At 35.7% G+C, this 27,315-nt stretch overlaps 1 protein-coding gene across 4 annotated transcripts in view; it reads right to left on the bottom strand.

Moving 5' to 3' along the window:
• Nucleotides 1–27,315, bottom strand: part of LOC123322020 (E3 ubiquitin-protein ligase RNF220-like) — a 91,356-nt gene that overhangs the window by 47,966 nt on the left and 16,075 nt on the right. For 2 of the 4 annotated variants that reach the window (XM_044909842.1, XM_044909840.1), the window contains one exon: nucleotides 10,973–11,089. The exons of 1 other annotated variant lie outside the window; for it this stretch is intronic. In XM_044909842.1, the coding sequence (XP_044765777.1) occupies nucleotides 10,973–11,089 (117 nt within the window). The remainder of the gene's footprint in view (nucleotides 1–10,972; nucleotides 11,090–27,315) is intronic. One more of the 4 variants, XM_044909841.1, reaches the window with a different exon arrangement.

The raw sequence follows: 27,315 nt of genomic DNA, 5'->3' as shown, positions 1-27,315 counted from the left end.
TCCGATTCTGAAGGAAAAAATGTTATTTCCTCGAAAATTTCAGGTGGGGACGAAAGTACAAAGGGGTTTCGAATTTTCGTATAAATATTAGGGAGGGAATTACGCTGTAACAATTTCGGAAAATGATATGAAAGCAGATTATGCACTTCAATATAAACTGAAATATATATAAGAGTGTTAGAGAAAGTAACCCCTCAGCAGGATATTCTGCGGAGGCAATTTTGGCTCGAATTTGCGGAAGGATGATCTTTTCACGCTCTCTTTTACACAGATTGCCTCAGGCTCGCGTTCTTCTTATCCAGAAAATTGAGGCGGGATAGTGGCAATTTGCTCTAAAGTGCCTTGATAACACGAGGGCTGACATATGGCTACATATGCCACTAAGATACGGTATAAACAAACACACTTCTTTGCATATCTTATGCTTTCTTATTATAGGGGATGCGCTGGGGAAGCCTCAGACACTATTATGTGGTAATAGGGTGTTGATCCCCTATCGGCATGTTCGAGTATAACTCCTTGTGGATTATTGTTTAAGATATGTAGATCAACCCATGTTGACAAGGTGATTTACTTGATCCCCCTCAGTTGCATCCATAATTTGGCAAGTTCTGGTTACACTGAAAGTGTGCATTTGTAATCAACAGCCCTCAACATTCTAATTTTCAGCACGAATAGAAAAGAAAGGGTTTTTTTTTTCATTGGTGCAATTCGTTCTTCGAATTGATAACATAATATAAAGGGTGAGTTTTTGACTGGGACAAATATTTTAGCAGTAGATTATTTGAGGTCAAAATAAACACTTTTTCCCTTCACCATGTTTTCTGAATCGGCTCGGTTTGAAAGATACAGGTTGTTGAAAAACCGAAAAAAAAATTATTTTCAGTTCTGTCTTACAAACCGTTTAATCGAATGAAATGAATTTCGGAATATAGTTTTTATTTTATTTGATTAATCTTTCCCGAACACGAGATATCACCCACGACTTCCAGTTTTCTCATTATAACCATTACGTACCATAAAAATCAAAAAATTCAAAGAACCCAACTCATGAAACTAAGTTGGATGCTATCTAATGAATATTTGAACGTTTTGTAAAATAAAACTATTCCTCATATTTCCTCAAATAATGCGTCGTTTTCGAGTAATTTGATGTTCAAAAATTAAAAAGTACCTGTGAAATTTAGGAAATTGGGTACTTTGTCTGAACACAACTCTGTTTAAAAGTTCCACAGATGTGTAGTATCACAGATTTAGCTAGTTATTCTGGAGGTAATTTTGTTCATCCAAGGGTGGCACAGCTCATTATGAAAATTTCAAATGGCTATATCTTTTTATCAGGACAGAATCGGGAAAAATAGTATAGGAAAAAAGGACCTGCCTACTATTTAAATATTAGTACGAGTCAAAGACCCTCTCACCTCTTGAATCTGATCGACTTATTTTGAGGATTGAAAATACGAAAATGTTGATGAGGGAATTTTTTATTACCACGTGTGTCTACCTCGAGTAGTTTTCAAGTAATGGAATTTTGAATTTTTAATTGAGTATTAGGATATATCACACTTCCCTCACAAGACAGCTTGTAAATGAATATTTGCGAGAAAATTTAAGGGGTCAAAAAATAATGTTAATCTTTGATAAAAAGTTATTTTTGGGAAGCTCCTAAAACATCAGCATGATATCCGCCTACTATAGGTAAATTTAAGGAGCTGTATCTGATTTTTTCTCAAACAATTCATTTACACCCTGTGTAAACTGCTAGTGTCACGCAGGAATACGACTATAAACTAGAATCTGAATAACTCCTTTGTAAAAAAAAATCACCTAGAAAATTGAAATCCTCCCTTTAATTTTGAAAAGAGCGAATTTCGATTTGAAGTAAGTTGCTTTCCCATTCGTTTTCGTATTCCACTGCCGAATAAACTTTTTTCGTGCGAAAACAAGAATGAAGAAACAACGAAAGCCCAAAAGGTAAATTTCGCCCATTCCCCGAAGAAAAATTTCGAAAACAACCAACGCAGGGCCCTCTAGACAAAGGGGCCAGAGGGCATCCTTAGACGGCGAAGTTTTTAACAAATAGGCCCACGCAATCTTCCTGCCAGCCTATAAATTCCGTCCAACAAAAAATGTCATCAGTTAGGCAGATTGTTGGGAGACCATAATAAAATGTTATTCAGGAGACCCCACTTTTCTGCACGACCGCGTTTTGTTATCCCGGATTCATCAATCAAGAGAAATTTTAATATCACGAGAAAACATTATCAACTACCCCCTAATGGTAACAATGATCTTGACAGCTTGTATGTTTTTCGTAGGGGTCCTTATAGGTATTTTTTTTTGGGGGTTTGACTGTGGGCGAATAATTTATATGAAATATAGATAGTTAACGTTTATTACTTCTGCATATGATATAGGGTGAATCTGAAAGTTTTCAGGTGTGGTTGGATGAAAATCGATATCCCATATCCTCGTTATGTTTTTATCAGCGCACAATCTCTGCAGATGATACTATAAAAACGGAACGCTTGTATGGATGACCATCAAATTGGCTTTCTCAATCTCCCATTTTTCTCCCCTCTAGCTGACAACTCGGCTGTAACAGGTCACTCGTGCTGATTCGAACCCCAGAGTTGTAATCGAATAACGAAAATGCATTAACATCAACGCCTGTGTCAACTGTAGACAAGCCCTGTCTTCGTGCATTCGGCTGTATGGAGAGGAATTAACAGAATTTTCATGCTATATTTCATTTTCTAATTTGATCGTTACCACTCGATCGTCTAAGTGTCCAATGTAAGGCTGAAATGAATACAACCTTTTTACATAATTGAGAGTGAAAAAAAAACATAAAACATGTGCAAAAAATTGATGCACAGCAAAATCTTTCCATGAGAATTATAACTGGAACTGTGAGTTCTTCATCTATTCAATGGTTACCAGTTCTTTGAAACAGTGTACTCTACCATATTCGTAGAGAGACTGCATTTATAAATTCTTGGAATAAATTTCACTCCTTTTCCAATTGTGTCCTATATTCCAGAAAATACGATTCCAAGACTGTCGCGTAAACCCTTATGGTCAAACCCTTTCCTTGAGTCGAATGTAAGGGACAAGGACATTTGGCAGTCTGAATGGAATACGTGCACTTTTTTCAACCAAGAATTAGTTAGTGATCCCTCGAATAGAGGAAAATTTAAGGGGTCAAAAGCTCTTGTATCCTACGCAAATTTGTATGGTACCCCGTTACTCTAACCTCTACTTAAACTGCATTTTAAACACATGCTATAATTATTAGGCTTGTTCGTAGAGTGGTTCACAACGGTTGTGAACTGTACAGAGCAAGCGCAAATGGATTTTCGCTACCCTAATATCGAATTGCGCTTGCTCTGTACAGTTCACAACCGTTGTGAACCACTCTACGAACAAACCTATTGTTTGATGCCAAAAATTTTTATGCTCTTTGTCAAAAGAATATGTAATATACATATATAGCTTTTTTAATGGAGAATCCATAAGTTAAATGAATATGATTTCTTCTAGTGGCTTCTGCTAGAACCTTGGGGTATTGCAATCGGACGTTTCGATATTTATGTGCAAGACGAGAATGATTCCGAAATGCCGCCAGTTTGAATGGTGCGTTCACCTTTAATTTGATGGCCAAATTGACGATCTAAATTATGAAGTCGCTTCGGGGAATGATCGTCCCGTTTTTGAGTTGGTGTCTTTAGTGACAGATTCTATTCGCAGCGAGAGGCATCTCCGCATTTCTTTTTGCGTCCCAATAGATGGCTCCTCGCCGAAGATGATGCCGACCCGTTTTTTCTGGCGAATTCTGACACGAACTTTCTCATTGTAATTCGGACAGTTATACATCACGGTTGCGTCGGTCGATTTTTTCCAAACCGAGATTGCTGTACTTCACCGGCCATCGGGAGATAATTTGGAGTTGTCTCAATCTGTTAATTTTTTTCGGCGGACAGGAATTTTTTTGTTACACCTTCGGAATCGACACGGTCTTTTGGAAAAACTGAGAACATCATTCCTCGGATTCGGTCGAGATTCGTCCATGCAAATTTCATTTTGAAGCTCGTTTTTACCCAAAAATCTGATAATTAATCCACCATTCATGATACACAACACCAGAAGTGTTGCAATAGCTCATCATGCAACTATAAGATGAGTTCTTGTAATTTTTTCAATTCAGCCATCAGGACCATATTTTGTATCTATGTAATACAAGGGTGTATGTACAGGGTATCCCAAATTGCTTGATTTTGGCTGTTTCTGGTGCGGAAATGTCTCTGATGGAGTTCTTGACTCTCTGCTCTATTTATGACTGGAGTCTTGAGTATGGTAATCACTGGGAATCACTGATTCCCGACTAAACTATCCAATTTGAAAAGCATTTTTGTGATTCCATATCGTCCTGATATTAAAGTTGTCTATATCTCTGGCAGTGCTTCTTTTTGGGAATAATCTAGAGCAAAAAAGTCATCTCTTTCACCTTTACTGTTTAAATGTATTGAATCATTCTATGTCCACTTCATCCATAGAATAATGACTCGAGAGTCTGCTGATTCTGCCTTGAAGATGTTAGGGATATATCGACATATATATTTTTTTGAAAAGATGATTTTTTGTGTGTGTTATGAGATCAAAAAAAGCAATGCATTCGTATTTAAAATACGAGGATGTATTGATATCTAGTTGGCCTAGACCAGTTTTGAAGCATGGAGCTTCAAAAGAAAATTGCGTTACCATAGCAACTAACAATAACTCATTAGTAGTGTCACTGTGAAGTTTGAGGTCAAAAAAGTAAACCAGAGTTACGTAATGAATTAAAAGAAATAAGATATCCACCGAAATTGTGAAAATCCAAAAACTGGGGTATCGAACTATCATCTAGTACCTCTATTTGAAAGGGTTACGAGGTAAGCAGATTTACGAAGATATGCAGTTCATGACATGATTTTATCAGACCGTCGAATTGGTCTTAAACGGAAATCTGAAGCACTGAATATTTCATACGAACGCGTTCATCATATAGTTCACGTCAATTTGGACATGAGAAAAATTGCTGCAAAATGGATCCCCAAATGTTTGATGGTTGACCAAAAGCGTGCAAGGGTAGAAGCATCGCGTTCGATCTGTGCTCGATTTGAAAACGATGTAGACTTCTCAAACCGAATTGTTACTATAGTTGAGACTTAGGTACATGTGTACGATCCAGAAAAAAAGCAACAATCGTGGCGAAGCTCTGGTTCTCCAAGAACTAAAAAAATTCGTGTCCAAAAATCTGCTGGAAAAGTTCTTGCTTCAGTTTTTTGGGATTGCCATGGAGTAATCATGATTGATTTTTTCGATAAGGGTAGAACAATAACCGGAGATTACTATTCGACATTTCTGACCACTCTAAGGGAAAAAATTAAAGAGAAAAGATGCGGAAAGTTATCCAAAGGTCTTTTGTTTTTGCAGGATAATCGTATGTCAAAATAGTTGAAATGCTGTCCATTCCCAATTCAATGTAATTTAGCATAAGCCCTATAAATCTCATCTAGAAGTCTAAAACGAATATTCTTCTTATAGGGGATGAGATGCACTTCAATCTGAAGACCATCCGAATTTTTTTTTGAAGAGAAACTTCTCACGAAGGTAAGTCGACCCGTCTAACTTTCAAGGATTGTTGAATGTTCCAATTTGCTAATCAATTAGCGAAAAACAAACGCTTTAAATTTCAAAGTTCAAAGTTTAAACGAACGTTATATAAATGAGTAAATGAAATAAAGGGAATGGTGAAAACCAGCAGCGAGAAGGTGGAATATCGCGACGAGGAAAGTCTCAAAGTATAAAAATAAATGAAAAGTTACCTCATTGAAGTACTGATTAAATTAAACTGGGGAGGACGAGTCTCTGCTCACTTCAGACGATCCCAAATATCTTTCAGGAAGAATCTGCAGTGTCACTTCGACTCGACACAATTGTATTCGACTTTTTCGACCAGCGATGGGGAATTTCTGTGAAGTTTCTTCGTGAAAATTTAGGAAAAACGTATAGAATATACAGTGTATCATCGAAAAATCGTTCGGATTGATCAATCTCAAAATCAAAGGCGTCTTATCGTGAAATATGATACTCAATAAAAGCCACCCTTTGTAATCTTTAGCATTTGAGCGGAAAAGGGAGGTTTTGACGTATTTTTCCATATCTGCCCAATTATTTTCCAAATATTGACAGAACAATTAAATAACTCTCATTTTATCAAAAATGGTACGAAATTATCTGCTCTCATTGGGATAAAATGGAATGAAAACTTATTTCAGTGAAAAACTGTTATTAAAACTCTAATATAACAGTAGCTAGGCACAATTAGTTTTCACTATCTTCAGTTAGTCCCTGAATCTAAAACACTAGGAACGATGACACTATTTGCCAGAAGCATTTTTTTAAGAAACCTTCATTCATATTGTTTCGATAATTTTTTGCTTAAAGAAATTGTTTCTGCAAAAAGTGTGCAGCCTCTGACGCAAAACCAATTCCTACAAACCACAGTTTTTTCTTTATCTCTTAGTTTTAGATGTTGGGAGACAAGAACCATATAAAGTTACAAGAAAAATGCATGCTTTCCTCAAAATATCACATTTTCGAACAATTCGTCAATGAAATTCAATCATTGAAAATAAAAAACCAGTTGAATATTTCAAAAGATATTCATAAAAGTGGTGATACTTATATATTCAAATTTCATTGGCATGATATTCGCTTACAAAAATTGATTCAGGCTTGCAGCAAGTTCAAGTTGGATAGTAACAAAACAAAAAAGGGAACTGCTCCTGGCATATTTAAAAACTTGTCTGAAAATGCAGCCTATCCCCCTCAATTACCTTGGTATTTATAGACCCTGTGACAACAATAGCAAAAGCCACAATTTAAACAAAAATAAAATGAACGAAAGTATTCTTCACCTCGGCCCTAACATCTCATCTGAGCATCCCGTTGGCTAGAGGTCATAAATTGTGTCTTGATTGAACCTGTGTGTCGGCGATATTAAGTACTCTACACAGACAACCATTTGTTTCGGTTTCAAGACTGCTCCTGCTTTTTTACAATAAATTGTTGCTAAACATGACAACGTGCAGTAAATTAAATAAGCCATTCTCGGATGTGTAAGCTGTTGTAAAAATGCGAACAGCCAGGTGTTAACTTTGCACCAGTTTTTTCGTCATCGTCAATTTTAACCTATGAATTTGAACTGTTCAAGTTCACAAGTTCGCAAAAGTTGAGCTCGTACACAAATGACACTTAATTCTGGCTTAGGACATGCAAATTTACTTGCAGATGGAAGGATTCATTGAATGAATTAAGTCAGACAAAAGTACTTTATCAAAAAATGTGGTATTTTGTCCCCAAACAAACAAAACACTGATGAAGGACACTTAATTCTGCATGGCCGTTGTTCTCATGCAAATTACACAGTTATCAAAAAATACTCTAGTTTGACCCAAAACACTCAAAAGTTGACCTCACACACAAATGACACTTAATTCTGGCTAAGTACATGAAATTAACTCACAGAGGGAAGGATTTATTCAAATGAATTTAGTCAGACAAAAGTACTTTATCAAAAAATGTGCGGTATCTTGTCCCCAAACAAACAAAACTCTGACGAAGGACATTTAATTCTGCATAGCCGTTGTTCTAATGCAAATTACACATAATTTTGGCGTTTGTTCATGGGGAACTTAGTAAGGGAACAGATAGGTATCAAGAACTACGATAGTTTCACCCGAAACACGCAAAAGTTGACCTCAAACGCAAATGACACTCAATTCTGGCTGAGTACATGCAAATTTACTAACAGAGGGAAGGATTCATTAAATGAATTAAGTCAGACAAAAGTACTTTATCAAAAAATGTGGTATCTTGTCTCCAAACAAACAAAACACTGACGAAGAACACTTAATTCTGCATGGCCGTTGTTCTAATGCAAATTACACATAATTTTGGCGTTTGTTCATTGGGAACTTAGTTAGGAAACAGATAGTTATCAAGAACTACGATAGTTTTACCCGAAACACGCAAAAGTTGACCTCAAACGCAAATGACACTTAATTCTGGCTTAGTACATGCAAATTTACTCACAGAGGGAGAGATCCATTAAATGAATTAAGTCAGACAAAAGTACTTTATCAAAAAATGTGGTATCTTGTCCCCAAACAAACAAAACTCTGACGAAGGACACTTAATTCTGCATGGCCGTTGTTCTAATGCAAATTACACATAATTTTGGCGTTTGTTCAACGGGAACTTAGTAAGAGAACAGATAGGTATCAAGAACTAGGCTAGTTTTACTCAAAACACGCAAAAGGTGACCTCATACACAAATGACCCTCAATTCCGGCATAGTACATGCAAATTTACTAACAGTGGGAATTATTTGTGGAATTAATTAAGTCAGACAAAAGTACTCTATAAAAAAATGTAGTATGTATATTGTCCCCAAACAAATGAATTCTGACTTTTGTTCTCATGCAAATCACGCATAGTTTTGGCCAAAGATTATAGAGTCTCTATAATAGAGACTATAATAGAGAATTTAGTAAGAGAACATAGTCATCGAAAAATGTGCTAGGTCGACCCAAAACACACAAAAAATGGCTTTTGATCAATCCATTTTAGTAGCTAATCGAGAATTTCCCCAACTTGTCTGCAGACAATTGGCTACACACTTAAATCAAAAGAACACAAGTACAAGACTTGTTTCTGTCATCAAAAGTAGAACACAGTTAAATGTCAGTCCTTCCAGAGATAGTTGTATAGCGGATAAAATCAAATAAACAAAAATCAAAATATGGATTAATCAACCTGGGAAAAATATTTTTCTATCATCCTGCCGAAACCACCTATCAGACTCCGTTGCCCAAAAGAAAAGAAACACACAATAAATCCGGATAGGAAAAATTCCCGATGACATCCGATACAAATGAGAGATGCGACAATCTATCCTTTTTACGGATAACAACGGACGGAACACGGGGCAACAAGTTGTAAAACATGTTGTTGAGGCGTTAAAATGAGGGGACGCATTTAATAGGGAAACGGGATAATGCGGCTTCAGTTTTTGACAGACGCTGCAGTCGTCTCTTCAGATACATGATCGTGGTTCTGTCACGCAGATCTGGGTGATATCCGCCACTCTTCTATCCTGTTTTTTACTCTTTCGTTTCGCGTATACGTGAGGGATGGTATGCGTGGTGGTTTAGGAACAAGAATTTAACATTAAAATCCCTTCTGCCAAGAGTAACAGTTTCATGGAAACACTAAACGTGGACAAAGGGTATATAGTTATTCGGTATGATCTAACACCCAGTATTAATGAATTTCTTGAAAATAATTTCCAGGAATATATTCTTTTAAGGTTAAAAAACGAACCGAATTATTTGAAAACTGGAATTAAAAAAATTGACATATAATTCGGTTCTGCCGATGTTTTCAATGGCCCACTCTGTATATGGCTCAACTTTGAGGGTATCCACAGACTCGTCTCGAATCTGAATGTCAGATCGACCAACGTCCATATTGAAAGGGGGCGCAAACGAGAGTTAAAAGAAGAAATAATCAAGTTGAATTCCATTCATTAACAGCAGGTCCACATTCCCTCTTCGTATCTTCCGCGGTTAGATAATATATATTTAAAAAGAAATCTTTTCAACGGCCCATTCGAGTGTTCATTTTCACCCCTAAAATTCTTATCCCGGCAGCAGTTTTATTACATTTTTAAATTGTTGCTCCCAACTACTTATCTCTTTAATTGGTCTTTCTTCCGTCAAGGAGGACTTCAGAGGGACCTTCTTCCGGAAGTTGCATTCCCTACAGGGCACCCCAACAGCGGCGACACCTTTTGATCGCGTCGAAAATAAGCGCAAACGGCTGGGGGGGCACATCCCGTAAAAACTCTGATACTAACATAATTAAAGTACAAGCGGGGTAATTTCACTTAATTAAATTCCCTTCTTTCAACCAGGGGTTGGATTGGGTCAGATTTGGACCCGAATTCGAGAACTGTCTTCGGTCGGGAAGTTTCCTTAAGGAAAATCTGGAAAAATCGATTTCGCCGACAGTGGAACAAGGAAATTTTTCAGCTGAGAGTAACCGAATATAGAAACCTTAAAAATAATAATGCACCTATCGAATTCGTCTTCTTGTCTTTTACCAAATTTCTTTTTATTGTCACCAAAATACTTTTCTTTTCGACTGATAAATTTTTCATTTAGCTCTCCTGGAATCATTGTGGGAACTGACTGACAGTGGTGAGAAAAACTGAATACGGTCCATCTAAGCGAGCGTTGGTCCACATGAACGTTCCAGAGTAAATGAACATTATAGTTCTTCACAAGAGATAACAGGAGATTTCTTTCGATAAGAACCTTTGTGAATCAGAAGTGGAGCAATATAAAATCAGAAACAGCGTTCTCTACCTCTTCCCTAACGGCGCGTGCTAACTAAAAAATGTTATAGCCTGGCCTTTATCTTGTCTCGTTTTCTTCTTTGAGACTTTGTTGAATTCATATAATACGAATCTGTGATTTTCGTCATTCTAGGAAACAATTCTCTAGTAAGTCAAAAAAAGATCTAGGAAAAAACTGATTTCCTATCGGTTTTACCTGGAATCGATAGTAGTTTGTTGGCTTGGAATCGTTTTAAGTTATATGAGATTGTTCCTCAAAATTCGTCATACAACAAATTTTGCTTCTGCGCAACTAACTTCGAAGAAAATAACATTTTCCTCTAATGATGATAAAATGAAGTTCTTTCTTCAAGGAAGCAAACACATTTTAAAATTTTCTGGATAAATCGACATGCAATAAGTCAAGGTTTATGAGTTCTTGTTAAATTCCTGAAATATTCAGTGTTTCTTGGGGTGATTCTGAAGTGTTTGTCGGCGTGCTTAGCAGATATAATTAATATTTACCATGGTCGAAGAGGAAAGTTGTCTTCGCTAGTGCGTGTGCAGCTGATGGGAGGCCTGGCATCGAGAAACCATACCCGCCTCCCCCGCCGCCAAAACCTCCTCCAAACAGGTGACCTACTGAGAGAAAATCATTTTTTTACTAATATGCACATAATATTGTTAATTCGTGCACAAATTGCTATAGTGTGCTAGTCTCTAACTTGAAATGCATTAAGTATTTCAAAAACAGTTTTTTTTCTGTTGAAAAATTCATACAGGGTGTCCCAAATTTGAATTATGATCTCATCGATAGTTTTTTGAAGGGAAATCCTTATATTTCATTACTATTCTCAAAAGTTATATCAAGTTACACATATTCAACCCGATGAAATGATTCAGGCAGCTTGCAAATGGTGTTTGTTCATCATTTATGGGCGAGCACTTTAATTAAAAAGAAGTAAGGAGAGCAGCATCGTCTTAAGGTATTTTTGGTACTTTATGACATGAGCAGCAAATCAGGATAATTCTTCTGCATAAATGAATAACTTATCTTCGTAGCCAATCATCATTAAAATTTCAATTTTGTGGTGAGGAAATGCGTATTGAAGTTCCATTTTCTGACTGCCTGAATTATTTCATTGAGTTGAATCTGATTTCTTCATTTTCGAATTAGTTGGTTTTTGTTAGATATCTTTTCAATGACAAGGAATACGAGTTTGATATTTAGTAGGCAGGTGTAACCGGTTAACCCATTTGAGAATGGTCGTGAAAAAATAGGGTTGGCAATAAAAAAAATCTTTGACGTCACATCTCGAATTTAGGACACGCTGTATAAAATTTTCTCGAATCAAAAGGAGCGCAATTTAAACCAATAATCGATCTTTCGATCATATGTACAACAAAGAAACTGTGTTTGGTTTACTGAATTTATTCCAAGGTGAAGACTCGCACTGTATATCTTTACTGATAAATGACTGTGAATAATATTCTAATGAGAGGACATACTATGAATATAAATATTCGGAAGATAGTATACGATGCTATGAAACCTAAAACGAATGAAATTTGCGTATTTTTCATAGTTTTCAATCGAATTGCAGCGATTTGTCATTTTTTTTCGAATTATGTGCGATAACCTCGATTTTTTGGAAATTTTCTAGTACATTTTGTTCGAAATATGTGTCATTACATGGAGGACCTATGTGATTTGCGGGTTTGATGAGATAACTGGGATATGGAAGAAATATTCGAAGAATATTATTCGTTACTCGGAAAAACATAACACGAATACAAATGGATGGAATTTGAGATAGTTTTTTTACTAATTGAATTTCTTTTCCATAATTTTTGAATATTTGAATTTGAACTGTTCAAGTTCACAAGTTCGCAAAAGTTGAGCTCATACACAAATGACACTTAATTCTGGCTTAGGACATGCAAATTTACTTGCAGATGGAAGGATTCATTGAATGAATTAAGTCAGACAAAAGTACTTTATCAAAAAATGTGGTATTTTGTCCCCAAACAAACAAAACACTGATGAAGGACACTTAATTCTGCATGGCCGTTGTTCTCATGCAAATTACACAGTTATCAAAAAATACTCTAGTTTGACCCAAAACACTCAAAAGTTGACCTCACACACAAATGACACTTAATTCTGGCTAAGTACATGAAATTAACTCACAGAGGGAAGGATTTATTCAAATGAATTTAGTCAGACAAAAGTACTTTATCAAAAAATGTGCGGTATCTTGTCCCCAAACAAACAAAACTCTGACGAAGGACATTTAATTCTGCATAGCCGTTGTTCTAATGCAAATTACACATAATTTTGGCGTTTGTTCATGGGGAACTTAGTAAGGGAACAGATAGGTATCGAGAACTACGATAGTTTCACCCGAAACACGCAAAAGTTGACCTCAAACGCAAATGACACTCAATTCTGGCTGAGTACATGCAAATTTACTAACAGAGGGAAGGATTCATTAAATGAATTAAGTCAGACAAAAGTACTTTATCAAAAAATGTGGTATTTTGTCCCCAAACAAACGAAACACTGATGAAGGACACTTAATTCTGCATGGCCGTTGTTCTCATGCAAATTACACATCATTTTGGCGTTTGTTCAATGGGAACTTGATAGTTATCAAAAAATACTCTAGTTTGACCCAAAACACTCAAAAGTTGACCTCACACACAAATGACACTAAATTCTGGCTAAGTACATGCAAATTAACTCACAGAGGGAAGGATTTATTCAAATGAATTTAGTCAGAAAAAAGTACTTTATCAAAAAATATGCGGTATCTTGTCCCCTAACAAACAAAACTGTGACGAAGGACATTTAATTCTGCATAGCCGTTGTTCTAATGCAAATTACACATAATTTTGGCCTTTGTTCATTGGGAACTTAGTAAGGGAACAGATAAGTATCAAGAACTACGATAGTTTCACCCGAAACACGCAAAAGTTGACCTCAAACGCAAATGACACTTAATTCTGGCTTAGTACATGCAAATTTACTTACAGAGGGAAGGATTCATTAAATGAATTAAGTCAGACAAAAGTACTTTATCAAAAAATGTGGTATCTTGTCTCCAAACAAACAAAACACTGACGAAGAACACTTTATTCTGCATGGCCGTTGTTCAAATGCAAATTACAGATAATTTTGGCGTTTGTTCATTGGGAACTTAGTTAGGAAACAGATAGTTATCAAGAACTACGACAGTTTTACCCAAAACACGCAAAAGTTGACCTCATACGCAAATGACACTTAATTCTGGCTTAGTACATGCAAATTTACTCACAGAGGGAAGGATCCATTAAATGAATTAAGTCAGACAAAAGTACTTTATCAAAAAATGTGGTATCTTGTCCCCAAACAAACAAAACTCTGACGAAGGACACTTAATTCTGCATGGCCTTTGTTTTAATGCAAATTACACATAATTTTGGCATTTGTTCAACGGAAACTTAGTAAGAGAACATATAGGTATCAAGAACTAGGCTAGTTTTACCCAAAACACGCAAAACGTGACCTCATACACAAATGACCCTCAATTCTGGCTTAGAACATGCAAATGGATGGAATTTGAGATAGTTTTTTTAACAATTGAATTTCTTTTCCATAATTTTTGTTCTCGGTGACACTATATGACAGTGGCGATTGTCTCACGAATTTTATGAGAACATTATTCGAATTATTTGTGACGTTATTATCATTTTCGTGTGAATTTTATGTGAATCATGGGATTTGTCTGTGGTATGTGTGATTTCATGTGACAACCTAGAAATGGAAGGAATTATTCAGAGAATATTATTCCAACAGTGAAATATTAGACGAAAATTTCAAGAAATTTCTTCGAAAACTCGTGGAATTCGCTAAGATCATGATTCAATTGCAAATTTCATGATCGGACATCGCCAGAACTCAAAGCTACCGTATCCTAGTGGTAGGATGCCCAACCCCTTCAAATTACCATTTATTCATTCGGAACATCAAAAGAGAGTACGAAAGATGATGCACCTTTCCAAGAATTATTGGAAGTCCAGCATCGGCAACTTACACAAGAGATGGGTAGAACTCAATTCCGAGCAACCGGCCAAGCAGGCTACCATCAGGTAGAGTCCTGTTAATTGATTTATAGATTCGAATTGTGTGATTTGTCGTCGGTTTGAAGTTACTTCATTCGTCGTCTGAAGCCGATGGCATTTCGTGGATGCTTTCTTTCACCGCTCTCAACTATGTACACTTATTCGATTGTGGAAATTTGGAATTTCTGACGAATTCTTCGTTTTTTTTTCTTCTGTTTCTGCTCTACCCGGTATATAAGTTATCTGATGAAATATCTCTTAGGAATTAGTGATGTCCGACAACAGATTTCGAAGTCTATGAAACGGCAAGAAAATTATACCCCTATTCAAAATTAGCATTTTATTTTTCCTCAGGCCCTTCACAGAAGAAATTTTGTGGTGAACACGTTCAAAAACATACATTATCATATTTGGGACATCAATAATTTTATGCATCTTTTGCGATCAAAAAATAATATGACAAAGAGGTGAATAATGATCGGATTTCAACGGTTTTGTTGGAATTATATGTGAATCGTATGTGATTAATGGAAAATACTTTTTTCTGTGACTTCATTTGCTTCTGCAGAATAATTTTGTGATCGTATGTGAAAAAAAGACGTTATCACAGGAATATTATGTGACCCCTACGATTTTATCTGAAATGGGAGTGACTATTTAAGTGATTTCGAGTGTCAGTCGCAAGTAACGTGCTAATTCATGTAATTTTGAGGATTTTTAGTACATATTAATAATTTATTAAGTTCAATTCACCACGAATTATATGTGAGTCGTATGTGATTGTTCGAAAACAATCTTTCCTCTCAAATAAATGTGACTTTTCTTGATTTTGCCATACATATGTGTTATTATATGTGAAAAAAATAGAGTTTCTGGCATATTTATGTGGTTCCTACTATTTTATCTGAAATATTAGAGAATTATAAGAGTTTATAAGTGATTGCAAGAATCAATCGCAAATATTGTGCTCCTTCATATGCAACTTTCAGCATTTTGGTTCGAATTATTTGTGAAATATAATAGATAACGTTCAATTCACCTCGAATTATATGTAAATCGTAGGTGATTGTTCGAAAATATTATTTTCTCTTAAATAAATGTGACTACTCTTGATATTGTCATAATTATGTGTGATTATATGTGAAAAAAAAACAGTTTATTGGAAATTTCATGCGATTTACACTATTATATCTGAAATATGAGAAAATTATGACATCTTACAGTCGATTTAACATGACAATCGCAAATATCTTGCTCCTTCATGAAACTTTTGGGATTTTGGTTCGAATAATATGTGAATTGTAATAGATTATGTTCAGTTCACCTTGAATTATATGTGAATGGTATGAGATTGTTCTAAAACACTATTTTCTCTCAAATTAATGCGACTTCTCTCAATTTTGACATAAATATGTGTGATTATATGTGAAAAAAAACAGTTTATTGGAAATTTCATGCGATTTACACTATTATATCTGAAATATGAGTAAATTATGACATCTTATAGTCGATTTAACATGACAATCGCAAATATCTTGCTCCTTCATCAAACTTTTGGGATTTTGGTTCGAATAATATGTGAATTGTAATAGATTATGTTCAGTTCACCTTGAATTATATGTGAATCGTATGAGATTGTTGTAAAACACTATTTTTTCTCAAATTAATGTGACTTATCTTAATTTTGACATAAATATGTGTGATTATATGTGAAAAAAACAGTTTAATGAAAATTTAATGCGACTTCCATGTCCAATTTACCGCGAATTATATGTGAATCGTATGTGATTGTTCGATTACACTATTTTCTCTCAAATAAATGTGACTTTCCTGGATTTTGACAGAAAAATGTGTCATTATATGTGAAAAAAATAGTTTCATGAGAATTATATGTGACTTCTTCTATTCTATCTGAAATATATGAGTAAGTTATGAGGGACTATGAGTGATTTTACATGAAAATCACAAATATCGTGGAAAATTTTTTTCTTGTCGTTCAAATATATGAATTGTATGTGATTGGCAGGGTTATAGTCGAGGTTATAGTATTCATTGTGACTTCTTCTTATAAATTTCGCGGGGGTGGTCGCAATATCCATCAGCAATTTGGGACTCCGATTGATATTCCTCCAAGAGAAATTTTTCGAACTAGTTCGATCAAGATGGCAGCTCGAAAGCTGGAACCTAAGGACACCATAGTTCCATATTCAGTGGATTCAAATATACGGCTTTCCTTCGTATATCGCTCCAATCTACACGTGTTTGGCCGACTCAAAGCCTGTAAGCTCGACCCAACTATGCAAGGGTATATAGCTCTCGGTAGCGCGGCTTCTTTAATATTGCACATTATGTGCAGCCACTGGAAAAGACTCTTTTTATCATGGCGAGCTTATAGACAGTCTAATCATATGTGCAGCCGTGTTGGAGAAACTTCAATTTGAGGAAGGAATTCCCCCTCGCTGCCTTGTAACCTGTTTTAGCATTAAAACCGCCTACCGGATGATTTAGAACGCGATGAAAGTGTTCACTGGGAAAAAACTAATCCGCAATACATTTTATCGAGGAAGAATAAATTTTCGCGATCTTTGGGGTTATGAGTGAAGTCGAGTCTACATTCAACAGTAGATTCCTTAACCATAAAACGAAATCATTACAATTTTTGCTAGGAAAAATCACAATTATGATCAAAAAATGCAAATCTCGCATTGAGCCCAAGTTTTTCGAAGGCCAGCTTTCTTCTAGTCATAAATCTGAGAACTTCATCCATTTCGGCTCAACCGTTCGGTCTTGAGGAATTTTTAACTGACCCCATCTTTTTGGGAATTTTTCGAAGGTCAACTTGCGAGAAGTATCTCTTCCAGGAAAATTATCGTAGATCTAAATGTGATACATATTCTGAAAGAGCAACTCTTCTAGTCGTAAATCTGAGAACTTCATCCGTTTCGGCGCAACCGTTCGGTTTTGAGGAATTTTTAACTGATCCCTTTTTTTTTGGGAATATTTCTAAGGTCAACTTGCTAGTACTTTTCCTTCCAGGAAAATTATCGTAGATCTAAATGTGATACATATTCTGAAAGAGCAACTCTTTTAGTCGTAAATCTGAGAACTACATCCATTTCGGCGCAACCGTTCGATCTTGAGGAATTTTCAACTGACTCCATCTTTTTGGGAATTTTTCGAGGGTCAACTTGCGAGAAGTTTTTCTTCCAGGAAAATTATCGTAGATCTAAATGTGATACATATTCTGAAAGAGCAACTCTTCTAGTCATAAATCTGAGAACTTCATCCATTTCGGCGCAACCGTTCGGTTTTGAGGAATTTTTAACTGACCCCATCTTTTTGGGAATTTTTTGAAGGTCAACTTGCGAGTAGTTTTTCTTCCAGGAAAATTATCGTAGATTTAAATGTGATACATATTCTGAAAGAGCAACTCTTCTAGTCGTACATCTGAGAACTTCATCCATTTCGGCGCAACCGTTCGGTCTTGAGGAATTTTTAACTGATTTTTTTATTTTTTCCACTTTTCATTTTCGAGTTGACTTCGAAGAGCCCTAGTAGTGCAATTCTTCTATTGAATCATCAACTGTTTGGTTTTGCAGAATCCGAGAAGGAGCATTTTATAGCAATTGTTGCATTAGAAAGATACACAAGAATCTCTCTTCGAATCGGTCGAATTGAATTTCTGCAAGCATAGGCTCGAAGAAAGGAAAGAATGGAAGGTTTAACCTCGTTTTTAAAGCTGAGTTCAACAGATTAAAGACTTAATGCCTAGAATTTATTCCCAACGCTCGATGTCACCGTGTAGGAGCAAGCGGCTGAGCGTATCTCGCATTCTCGAGGGCCCGAAACCAGTAGACAACTTATTTATGTTTGGATTGTTTTCGAAATACTGACATGTTCCCACTACTGTTTGTAATTTCAAACCGCTGTGTAGTGTAAATTATGAAAAAGGGATATACGGAATCTTCTGGAGTCACGAAATGGAAAGTTGTCAAGTGGCCATGTTGCTTTTCACGCCCAGTTAGCCACTGGAGCAGCATTTCGAGACTCTTGACTTTCCTAAAGCTTATCCTTCACTTTTAAGGATGTTTTTTCGAGGATTCCTCTTTGCGTCACTGATAATCCGATTAGATATGATTCGTTTCAATTATTTTCATGGATTGGAATTCCTTGTGGAATAAAATGGTCCAAATACCTATTCAAGACGTCCAAATGTAGACAGAACAATGACGTGTTGGACAAGATTAAAGTTACCCAGTTGTAACTCGTGTATTGGAACGCTCACAAGAGTCTATGCGGTAAAAATTTGTTTGTGGACAGCTCAACATTGGGGTTGATGAGAATTCACACGTTTTAGTCCATAATTTCCCTTGAAATCGAACACCTCATCTTCTATAAATGTAAACTGATCGGAAATAACGTTTTCAAGGACTTGTAATGAATTATACTCAATTCTAACGTCGTTAAAATTAATTTTATACACACAGGAGATGATGATGTGAGCCAAAAATAAATATAAGTTAATGTAGGGTTTTTCGGTATGCCATTTATACCTGAAAGTCGTAAGGTGTTGTAAATCAATCCAAAACTGCTCTTTTCAGTTATTAGTTCTGCGATTAACTCTTCAAACATATATTGCCACATTATCATTAATTGGATAATAATACTCGGATTTTAGGAGTTGAAATTAGCTTTCACAATCGGCCATATAATGCAAAAACCATGCGATGAGGTTGGTTTGAATTTCTGCAACAAAATCAATGATTTATGTGTATCAAACTTATGTTCTTGAAAATATTACTCTACGCTCAATCGGATTTGGAAAAGATTTCTCAATGGAAACGTTCGAACAAAGAGTGAAAAAACTGTTAAAGTTTTTTCCTTAACATTCGAGATAAATGCATGAAATTCAGTGCACAAAACAACACAAATATGTAAGGCTGGATATTTTATATAACTCAAAGACTTAGGAAAAATTCTTCCCGTTTGAAATCGGAATACTTGCTCTCACAATATTTCAAACAATTCAAAAATGATTAATCTTTTTTGCTCGATTTTATTATTTGAAAATTCAAAGGAATTGGGATTTTCGACATAAAAAAGTGACTTAGACCCACAGCCGTCAAACTACTCTGCCAAAACCGGGGCATACTACAATTTGTTACATTTTAATTACAATTTATTACAACAGGTCCGAATTACATTTGTTATTTCCGAGTTCTGTCTGTTTGGTGTAGGTTCTATCTGAAACTCACCACCCACACAAATGGGTGGTGTAGCTATAGATTTAGATAGAACCTACAACACCAAACTTGCATAACTCGAGAATAGCAAGTGTTTATAATAAAATTCAGATCTGGTGTAATAAATTGTAATAAAGTGTAACAATTTGTAATATGCTTCCTGTTTTGGCAGGGTGATTTGGCTGGTTTAGGTTTGAGACTCTACATACAAAAATGAGGTGTAAAATTAAGAGTGTTTTTCGTGATTTGCATCACAAGTGTGAATGTCAGATGTATTTAAATAAATATTTACTTGTGAGCTGCGGTTAGGATAAGAGTATAATTGTGGAATCTTGAGATGTTTCGAGATATTTTTATAGTTTGGTAGCACAATAGACTATCGAAGAAATGCAGAATGGATGAGTTCCAGAGTTAAGTGAGTCAACATAAAATAAATATCAGTCCCAAGCACAAGGCAAGGAACGTGAGTAATTGTGCTTCTTGAGTATGTAGTTACAGGTTGTAAGTTTGTAACGGAATCCTCGATTTGCCGATAGTCCCTGGATTAACTGCAGTTTTCTGCAGACTCAAGAAGAGATTTCATTTGACTATAAATTGTATTCAAACGTTACAGGCAGTTCGGTATCTTATTGTGTGTAAATTGTGCCTATTAATAACAACAAGTGTAGTATCAATATGTCAAATCGAATGAGAATGTATCTAAATAATTCATGGATTTAAATATCAGGTTGAGTTCTCCTTATTACCTTATCATTTTTGATCGGTCGTTTCTAGAACTGTGGTTGCTTTTTCTTTCGACATGCATTCGTCCTGGATTTTTTCAGCAGGTTAAACTATATTCCCCATAAATCTATGAATGGTCATGTTCGTTTAATTTATGTTGTATATCCACTCACAGAGATATAGTCAACCTTAGTTCTGAATTCAGTCACATTCGTTCTACAGACTACCTTGAGTTGGCCTGTCGTTCGCCTATCCTCTCTCCCAGATCCTCGTGAATTTGTTATTGGATGTAAATCGGTAGGGAAATATATCCGAAATCTCATCTGAGCCCTTGTACGAATCTTCGATTCATTCCACTGAGCGTATAATCGACGAAACCAGCTGATATTTGAAAAAATAAAAGAATGAAAATTGCAATTTTTTTTTCGATTTTGACATGTTGTGGAATTGAATCTCTAATATTATAATTATATTCGAATTAATGAACCTTCCACACCACGATGAAAAGACGTGTAAATTCTTAAAATTGAAAGAAATTTCTCTGAAACCAGATGGAGATTCTGGGATGAAAAGATTACTTATCCTTCGGTTAAGAATCGATTGACCCCCAATTTATCGATTGTTATACTACGGTGGTGAGTTGTTATCGGTTGAATGACTAATACAACACACATTTTCAATACGCTACTGCTCCCAGATAAGAGGGTTGAGTCTATTGTTGGTGGAGCCAGAACATCAAAGTATGTATGTATATTGCAATCTTCGATGTCAATGAAAATTCTTGGCATAATGAAATGGTTTTGATTAACCGATTCGGGGGAGATGGGTACGTATCACGTAGATTTAGGCAGTCCCAGTTGGGGACAATAATTCGAAAAGAGTCTCAGAGTTACTTACGCAGACTTTATGTGGGTGGAATGTCAAGGAATAATACCTACACTGATTTAAGCACTCTCCTTCTCTATTGATCGAATCAAATACTACTTAGGTCAAGCCTTTGTCTTCTATCACACAAAGTTACCCCATTTTAGCTTCTACAAGCAGAAAATGCGCCACAGCTACAGATTTCTCCACTTCAAAGAGGAAAATCGAAGTTAACTTACCACCTTATTGCACAAAAAATATAAATATAATGCTGATACGCAATCACTATTTCTCAAGCATATTTTGTTACCAGATTAAAATATAAATTGGGGTAATGTCAGTGGCGGTTCCAGGATTGATTTTGGTGGGGAGATACATTATGTTTAAAATTCTGAAAAGGTGTTTATTGATATGAAATAATTGATAATTGATACATTTTCTAAAAAAGAAACTCTTCTAGTGACAAATCAGGGAATTTCATCCATCTAGGTGCAACCGTTCGGTCTTGACGAATTTTTAACTGAACCCATCTTTTTCAGGATTTTTCGAAGGTCAGCTTTCGAGTCGTTTATCTCTCAATAAAAGTAATCGTAGATGGAAATGTGATACATATTCTGAAAGAGCAACTCTTCTTCTAATAAATCTGAGAATTTCATCCATCTCGGCGCAACCGTTCGGTCTTGACGAATTTTTAACTGAACCCATATTTTTCGGAATTTTTCGAACGTCAGCTTTCGAGTCGTTTATCTCTCAATAAAAGTAACCGTAGATAGAAACGTGATACATATTCTGAAAGAGCAACTCTTCTTCTAATAAATCTGAGAATTTCATCCATCTCGGCGCAACCGTTCGGTCTTGACGAATTTTTAACTGAACCCATATTTTTCAGAATTTTTCGAACGTCAGCTTTCGAGTCGTTTATCTCTCAATAAAAGTAACCGTAGATGGAAATGTGATACATATTCTGAAAGAGCAACTCTTCTAGTAATAAATCTGAGAATTTCATCCATCTACGTGCAACCGTAATTTCATCGAACTCGATGTAACTGTTCGGTCTTTACGATTTTTCAACTGAGCCCATCATTTTGGGAAATTTCGAAGGTTAACTTTGGACACGCGTATCTCCCAGAAAAAACTGCTTAAGTCCAAATGTAATAAATATTCTCAAAGACCAAATCTTCTTGTAATAAATCTCGAAATTTCATCGAGCTCAGTGCAACCGTTCGGTCTTGACGATTTTTCAACTGACCCCAAATTTTGGAGAAATTTTCGATGGTCAACTTTTAATACGCGAATCTCCCAGATGCATCATCATAGATCAACTAGCGCAACTCTTTTGGTGATGACTCTCGAAATTTTATCGAGCTTTTTGCAGTGGCGGTTCCATGATTGATGTAGGGGTAGGGATATAATTTGATATTTGTATTTGTTAATATAAAATGAATCAGTATATCTTTATAATTGTAATATATGGCATATGTTTGAAAGAAAACTACTCTGAAACTCATTCATATTTGAAAAGGGAACATTCGAATGTGAAAATGTCAACATGTGACAATATCAACATAAACTTAAAATCCCTTCTCAAGCGATAGGAACTGAGCAATAAAACATTTTTCTTAAAGCTGGAAAGATGTATTGTTGCCCAATAAGAAATATCATAGAAGTCACGGAAATTCCGATTTAATCCGGTGTATGGGGAAATAATAAACCTATGTGTGAAATTGACGGCGTTCCTCTATGAATGGAAACAGTTTGTGACATATTTCCGACGAGTCAAAAATCCTCACTAAGTCAAAGTATGCACTTCTACGGGGCTTTCGTTTGTGCTATCACTCAACTTGGATTAACCCTCGTTTGGAGCGTGTTAAAGAGACAGTGAGAAGGGCGAGGGGTGAAAAGAAACCCAGCCCCTCTCTGAGGACACCCCTGCAATCTGACTATCTGCAGCATACTCGAAATGAGCATAGCAAACGACTATTTAGTGCACTGAACTGGAAAGCAGGTGTCCAGAAGTCACTTATGTGTTGTAAAAGTTTGACAAATAGAGCTCTAATTGATACTGTGTGATCCTTATTTACCACCGCGTTACAAGTTTTTATTATCCTTTGAATTCGTCCGCCGTTTAAATCAATTTTATACTTAGGTTCAGGAATTATGTACAGTCGAGTGACTACGGTCCTTTCCCCAGTGTTGACATCCCTTTCAAAGCCGTTTGCGCATCGGGCTGATTTTTAATTTCGAATCTAGCCTCTGAATTCTTCTACCCCTCGGCCCCCTTCCGGCTGCATGTATTGCACAAAAAGAAGAAGGTCAATTACACAGCCGTCGATGCTATCGAGAAACTCGTCGAAAAAGCCAAACTTCTAAATGCCCCAAATTATTTAATTCTTTTTGATTTATATCGAAATGTAATCGATGAGGATCATTTTATTTCATATAACGAAAAATTTGTCTTATAAATGCCAGAGATTATACAGGGTGAGTAAAAACTGATCGATCGGTCGATAACTATTACAAATTTTGGACTGAGAAAATGATACTTGGTGGAATTTATTGAGTGGCCGTAACCTTTCTGCTTTTTCAAATGAGAATACTTAATTTTTATCTGAATCTGAATGTACATGAAATTCTGATTTCTAACTATAGTTTCAACTAGAAATCATATCTTGAAAACCGTTGGAGATAAATGTATAATTTTTTTATTGGTCTGAAATACACTTATCAAAATGGCAATCTGAACTTTTTGGATGTGTAGGATACCCGAGGTAGTTGTATGATAACGTTTTATACAGAGTACAAATATTTTAACAGTAGATTCTTGAGGTCAAAAGAAACACTTTTTTGTTTTTTTTTTTAGTTCTCACAAACGGTTTAATCGAATGAAATGAATTCCGGAATATGGTTTTTCATTTCTCTGATGAATCTTTTTCGAACACAAGATATCATCCACGTCTTTCAGTTTTCTCATTATGACCATTACGTTCCATAAAAATACCAAAAATTCCCAACACTTGAAACTAAGTTGGACGCTCCTCAATGAACATTCGAACGATTTGTAAAATAAAAGTATTCCTCATATTTTCTCGTATAATGCGCCGTTTTCGAGTAATTTGATGTTCAAAAATAAAAAATATCTGTGAAATTCGAAAAATTGGGTACCTACTTTGACCGAATGGAACTCTATATAAAAGATCCACAGATATGTGTAGTGTCACAGATTAAGCTAGTTATTCTGAATGTAATTTTGTTTTTCCAGGGGTGGCACAGCTCATTATGAAAACTTAAAATGGTATTGGAAAAAAGTGCTCCTTTTGATCTCAAGAATCTAGTGTTAAAATATTTGTACGAGTCAAAGACTCACCCTGTATAAAAATAGGAAATGAAGAAACTTTCGGATTTCAATAAAAAATTATTCATTAAAACACAGATCTCAAAAAAAAAAGATTTTACTCATTCAAAACGAATTCATATTTGGAATTCTTTGACTGGTGAAAATTGACAAAATGAAACTGATGTTAATTAATAGAAATTTCTTTTCATTAACACCAGTAATGACGGAACATTTCAGAAATTTGCATATCGAGAAATCATATTGATTTTATACAGCTTCTCCCTGACCAAGTCAGACTATGAACTGTACTATACTGTATCTCGAAATTCTTCCTGTATATTTCCGATGACGAATGCATGATATATTGGGGAATTAAGCTATAAAACTGATTGAGATATCCCCGCTGCAGTGATTTACCACTCGAGCTGTTAATTTCTAAAAAGGTGTAAATGATATTGGTTTGCGGGGGAAGTACTCAATAAAATTGAAGGTTGTAGACCAGAATTCTAAAGCGACCATTTCAGACGTTGACTATCGCTTTTTGGGTTGACTTCCGGAACGGGTATTGTAAAACTGTCTGCCTTTGAAAATTCAACAATAGGAACAGATGCACGTTTCAGGTGGTTCAGAATTGATTCCATCGAAGTCTCTCTTTCGGTCGATATGAAGATTGTTGAGTGCAAGGAAAGTCGTCATCTGTATACTACCCCAGAATGAGAAAAGAAAAAAATATACCAAGTCGATGTGAACACTCATTTTTGAATTATGTCCCATATTAGCTATCGTTTGATGTACTGTCGATTGAGAAATTGTGTTTCCGGATATTTACCCTACGTGTCATATTGTTTACGAAAATCTGACTATTTCTATTCTGTTACATCGATTTTCATGCATAGTTCTTGATCTACCATATTGAGCAGGTGCATCCATATGCTGCAAAGGAAGAACAATACTCAGAAAGTGTTTACACGAAATAGTTTAGACAAAACGGATCTTTTCACGAATTTGTAAATAAGATGCTTTCAGTGTTTGTTAAGGAGACGGTTGCATAAACAGAGGGGGCTTTGATGGTTCTGTGTTATTAATGGGCCAATTTTCGCTGACAGAAAGTATTAATCTGATTCCTACTGAATCGGATTAAACATAAAAGTGTGAATTACTCAGTCGTTTATTAAATGGGATATTTCAGAACGGGCAGGAGTAAAAACAAACCGTGGATATGAATGTCATAATTAGAGCTGGGTCGAAAACAATGTGAATATTTCTAGTTCGACTCAATAACACAAATTTGATCGTTTTTACAGTGAAATAACAAAGGGGAAATGTATTTTTCGAATGTGAAGTTTGAAAATTTTGTTTCCAGTTCTCCGTCACGAATCTTGATCTACAGTCGCTTCTAATGATTGGGCTGAATCTCTCCCCTGGAAATTCGTGGGGGGCAACAATGCAAAAGTAAGAAATCACGTATTTTTAGCGCCAGACTTCTTCCCCTTGGTCGATGGATTTTCTGTCATAAAATTAAGTCGTTTAATTGCGGTGTGTAGTCGGTTTGGGACGTAACATTTGCAAAAGAGTGGAGGCCACGTATCCATCAGAATGCAATTAGTGTTTACGTGTTGCAGCCGGTAGCAGTGTAGCCGGGAAGCGTCACGGCGCGCCATTCAACTTTCGCGTCGCGGCGCCACTAACAAGTACCGACAAGGTTTGAATACTGAATCGGAATATTCTCCCTTTAAATCGGGTAATTGTTCATTTCATTTTAAACACAACTATAAATTGTAACGGCTTCATCTCCCCCTAAGCCGAAGGGGTGATTGCCTGCGATCACATAACGGAAACGGTGCAGCTATTTGATTAATATTTCGTCAATCGTTCGATCTTTTTTTTTTTGCACAATCGATTCCGACAATCAACTTAATTGCATCAGTATCAATAATCGATTTTTCAACTGGTGTATCACAAATTGCTTGATTTTGGCTGCTTCTGGTACTTCTAGACTAGATAGGTGAAAATGTTGAAAGAAGTCTTGGGCTCGATTTTCGTGAAAAGTCCGTAAGTGAAAACCGCTTCTCGATATCTTCATTAGTCTTGAAGATATAACCAAATTTTGATATTTTGTCAATTTAGAAAATGTGCCATAACTTTTTCATTCTCAAAAATATCTCAAAACAATGAAAACCTCCTACAGGCGTCTTTTAATGGGAATACGACACTATATCCAACTTTTCCTTAAGTTTTGTACTGAGGGTGAGAAAAAAACGAGTATTTTATCGAAATACGATGAAACAGCCGAAAAATCATGAAATAAAGTTTCAAGCAGACTCAAAGTCAACATATTTTTCTCAATTGTGGCATCAAGACGTCCTTCAACTTCTGTTCAAAAGAATCAAGACTTTACGTGAAAAAATACAAGGGTAAATCATGAATTAGTGAATGAAGTTTTTGTTTAGAGATTCACAACACAAAATATCATTTTCCTTGATCTATAGGACAACATTTAATTCACACTTGTGACTTAATTGTGACATCAAGACGTCCTTCAACTTCTGTTTAAAAGAATCAAGACTACGTGAAAAAATACAAGGGTAAATCATGAATTA

This window comes from Coccinella septempunctata, chromosome X, assembly GCF_907165205.1.
Source record: "Coccinella septempunctata chromosome X, icCocSept1.1, whole genome shotgun sequence".
Lineage (NCBI taxonomy): Eukaryota > Metazoa > Arthropoda > Insecta > Coleoptera > Coccinellidae > Coccinella > Coccinella septempunctata.
The sequence above is the reverse complement of the archived record's forward strand: the minus strand, read 5'-3'. Positions and strand labels throughout refer to the sequence as shown.